Genomic DNA, 3941 nt, shown 5'->3' on the forward strand with positions numbered 1-3941 from the left:
ATCCGTGCCTGAAAGGCCACTGCAGAGCTGTTAAGAGGTGGCCGTCAAAAAATACGGAAAGGCATCCGCATTTAGACAATGCTTCCCAACTCCCTCCCTCCCTTTCTTTCACTTACGTACCTTCCCCCGCCTTTACTTCCCCACCTCTGGAAAAAGGGTTGCGAGTGGGTCTCAGTTGTCCCTCACCCGTCGGTCGGAAAGCACCCATCCACGTTCCACAACAGAGTCAATTATTGAAATGGACGACAAGTATGAGAAAATCACTCCTGAGGAAATTGAACGAGAGGTAAGCACTTTGGCATTTTTTTTTTCTTACGGTCATTGTTACCAATCATTGTATTCGATTTTCAACTCCCCGATTCCAGCACTGAAAACTTATAAATTCTTTATTTCAGATTCAAGCTGCCAACCTTTATAGCTGGGAAGATGACGATCACTCAGATTATGACGATCCACCATCCTCTATCAAGAACGACTTTCGATGCTCTACACCCGTTACAGCAAACAGAGAGTTTCCGGATGGCTTCTGGTCGCCGAATGGCGAGGTATTTGCGGCTGTAGGGAATACAGAGGAGATCAGCAGCACGGCGGAAACCGTAATCATCGACGCTGCAACGTATGATGATGATCATGATACAGAGGCCGAAATCCAAGACAGTCTGATACTTTCATTTGAACTATCAGAACCACTTTCCAGTGATTACTGTACGTGTGCCATTTGTGATACCCTCCCTTTTCAACCCTCGCCGAGGAGGGTCGCGCGGATTGTTGTAGTAACTTCCGTTATTAAATCCGCACCTGCAGTATTTCCTTCCTCCCTTAAACCAAGGGTGGTGGCTAATGCCAGCTCAGCTACTGAAGAAGTACTTTTTATGTTCTGAACTTTTCTTCTCTTAGATCTGTAACACGAAGAAGTAAAGTCTTTCTCGGGCCGCCCTAATGAGCCTAACAAAGCAATAATAGTAGGATATAGAGTGGTACATAAAATGCATTACATATGGAATAAGTATAGATATTCAGAAATTAAATTTACTTTAAAAGTTCAAAACATAACGTAAATATAATACATACCTGTTGCCTTTAAGGAACCAGGAAAGTATTGACGGACAGATTCAGGGATAATTATTGGCTTCGCGAGCCATTCCTTACTTCGCAATAAAAATCGTTTATTAATACGGCAACATTTGTTCCATAATTTTTCGTAATATAGCCAAAATTCCAACCTAAGAAATTCTCGGAGACCATCAACAGCTTCTTCATAGCTCTGGACATTCAGTCTCCGCGACAAAAAATCCAGTAAGAGTATTTTTTTCTCGCCTGATGTTTTACTCTTCATTTCTAATATTTTATTATGCAACTCAAAACGATTTATTTGACATGAATCCATTGCTACCCTAGAAAACAAATCAAAATGATAATTGCCATGATGACAATCTAAAAGTGATATAACACATTGTTTAAGAAGTCGGCAAACACACGTATATTTGGTATGGAAATTGGTAGAACTTACCTTAAAAATTTTCAAGCTGGAAAATCACAGTTCCGTCCAACTCCGAGAATAGATAGTAATTATTAGTGATAATTCAATAAAGGTCGAACTAAATCACTGGGCTAGATGAATTTCAGAATTGCACTAGAGCACGACACGTCACTAGGGCAACAAACACGACCTTTCTTCACCGATTCCAAAATAAAACTGCAAGTTGACGTACGTCTTTGCCTTGAAATCCACCCCACCAATGAATTTACTATTAACTAACACACAAACAGACTTCCGAGTCACTTTTTTGCTTTTCAATACTATTGCCTTTTCGTAGGATCCCCAATTATAAAAAAAATACCACACACAGGAAGTACACCCGATGAGAATTTCAGCACACTGCCTGAAAGTACACCACATAGCTTGAATGACTCTAGTGGACTGAAGCTAGTGGTTTAGAAGGTCCCTCAAGAGACGAGAAAATATCTCGAAGGGGTCCTGATATACGCTGACTGTTTACATGGAATCCTATATTCGTTGATTGCTGTCCAGAAAAAAAAATGCAGAGCGAGGCACATGGCCCCTTCGCTAAGGACGCTAAGGACTAAAGACGCAGGCCAAACACACTTGGGGCTCGAGGTGACGACAAACAAGGAGGAGACAGAGAGAAGGCATTGAGCTTAGAAGATACCGTATCTCAAGCTAAAGTAGCTGACCGAGCTGAAGATTTAAGAGATCTGCTAGATTTTGGATGATGTTGAAGATGAGGACTCAGACATCAGTGACGACAGTTCATTCGGGGATTGAAAGTTGAATTACCGTTAATGAAAAAAGACAATGTAAAATCTCATAAAAATGCGAAGTAAAAGGTGAATTCCGAAGTATGTATCCTCTTTATATTCCTGTTCATAACTCTGCATTAAATTAATTCGTAAGATTTAGAGCTAATGATTGGTAATCCATTAATGCTACATTGTTTTTTTATTGAAATATTCCACTACGAATTTAAAAAAACAGGTTCCAAACTTTAAAAACGCAAGTGTTTGATTTCATAATGATTTTTGCATTAATCAAACGTGTTTCTTGTATGCTGTATCACGATGGATGAAAAGTGAAATTTGACAAATTCATTTTAACTCTTTATTTACCAATTTAATATAATATTTAATTATAAATTAAAGGATAAATCATTATCTTTTCTTTCTCCTTCAAACATTCTCCTAGTGTATGGTGATATCAAAGAGTAAAAACCCGTGTAGAAGGACCCTTTACATACCTTTGCCTTTAAAGGCCTTGCGTGGTCATAAAACGCCACTATCCGCGCGACCCTCCTCGGCGAGGGTTGAAAAGGGAGGGTAGTTACTGGTAAGGACAAAGAATATAGGTAGTTGCCTTTCCCAGAAGCTGTTTACTTCTCTCTTTATTTCGCATGCCAACTGAATCTCTTAACAATACTTCAATATCCGAAGCATACTTCGTGAACGTAGAATGGTACGGACAAAAATCTAACCCTTACCATCTTCACTAGAGTAATGCGTTACACGGTTAATCGATCGATCCATTATCTTGGTAATAGTGTTTAATGTCAATACTGACTATGTGCCATGCTTCAAATGGCGATTTTTAAGAAGCAATTCTGAAAAAAACTTGATAAATCGCCCGCAGTTACCAAGCCTCAGAGTCCCGCGTGGCGTAGCTCAGACTTGATGCGCGATCGAAAAATCGCTCTCATTTCCGTGGTCGCAAACTTTTTTCCAAGATTTCTTCGCAATATTCTTAACAAATGTCTACTTCACACTGTGATGTAAATTTCCCGATTACCATATTTCGTAAACGAAAGATAATGTCTACTTAATTTGAAATTTCACGCGAAAAATGGGTACGCCATTTTGTGTTGTAAAACTATGTAAATGTGAACCAAAATCTTCAAAAATCATGAACAATATAGCCAAAGCATCTTTTCAAAGGAATATTGTGTTTTTTATTCCATAAAAATCATAAAACTGCAACACCACCTGCTTAAGTTCAAAGATTTTCGGAGAAAAGCGAGTTCGCGCGAGTTTTTGAAAATTGGTCATGTTTGAGCTGCTGTATCTCAACAACGGATCAACATTATGAAAAATGGCATACAAATCCATAATCAACCATCATTTGTGAAAATTTGTGCCAAGTTTCAGGTCCCTAGCTCAAAAAAAGCCATTTTGGACTTTTGTCCGGCTTTTTCCGATTTCGGACCACTGTGCGTCGCGGGAAAATTCTTTGGACCCTCGAAAAAGCGGCAATGCAATAGTGGAGGGTCATCGACATAAGGCGCTAAACACAGCAGACCCTTTTCTCAACTCCCCCTTCACTCACATAACGTCGGCGCAGAACCTTACCGATCCGTGCCTGAAAGGCCACTGCAGAGCTGTTAAGAGGTGGCCGTCAAAAAATACGGAAAGGCATCCGGATTTAGACAATG

At 39.7% G+C, this 3941-nt stretch overlaps 1 protein-coding gene across 1 annotated transcript; it reads left to right on the top strand.

Annotated features, from left to right (window-relative positions):
* The first annotated feature begins 203 nt into the window (after positions 1 to 203).
* Positions 204 to 881, top strand: LOC124161407. Its single transcript, XM_046537724.1, has 2 exons — positions 204 to 286; positions 396 to 881. The coding sequence occupies exons 1-2, from the start codon at positions 239 to 241 to the stop codon at positions 879 to 881; spliced, it is 534 nt and encodes a 177-aa protein (XP_046393680.1). The 5' UTR covers positions 204 to 238.
* The last annotated feature ends 3060 nt before the right edge of the window (positions 882 to 3941 follow it).

Source organism: Ischnura elegans, chromosome 6 (assembly GCF_921293095.1).
Source record: "Ischnura elegans chromosome 6, ioIscEleg1.1, whole genome shotgun sequence".
Lineage (NCBI taxonomy): Eukaryota > Metazoa > Arthropoda > Insecta > Odonata > Coenagrionidae > Ischnura > Ischnura elegans.

What these genes read in the sequence shown, in the direction of transcription:
- LOC124161407 (XM_046537724.1), top strand. Translation starts at nt 239, where the DNA reads ATGGACGACAAGTATGAGAAAATCACTCCTGAGGAAATTGAACGAGAG. An exon ending in CTGAGGAAATTGAACGAGAG is followed by an intron (nt 287 to 395) that starts GTAAGCACTTTG and finishes TCTTTATTTCAG; the next exon opens with ATTCAAGCTGCCAACCTTTA.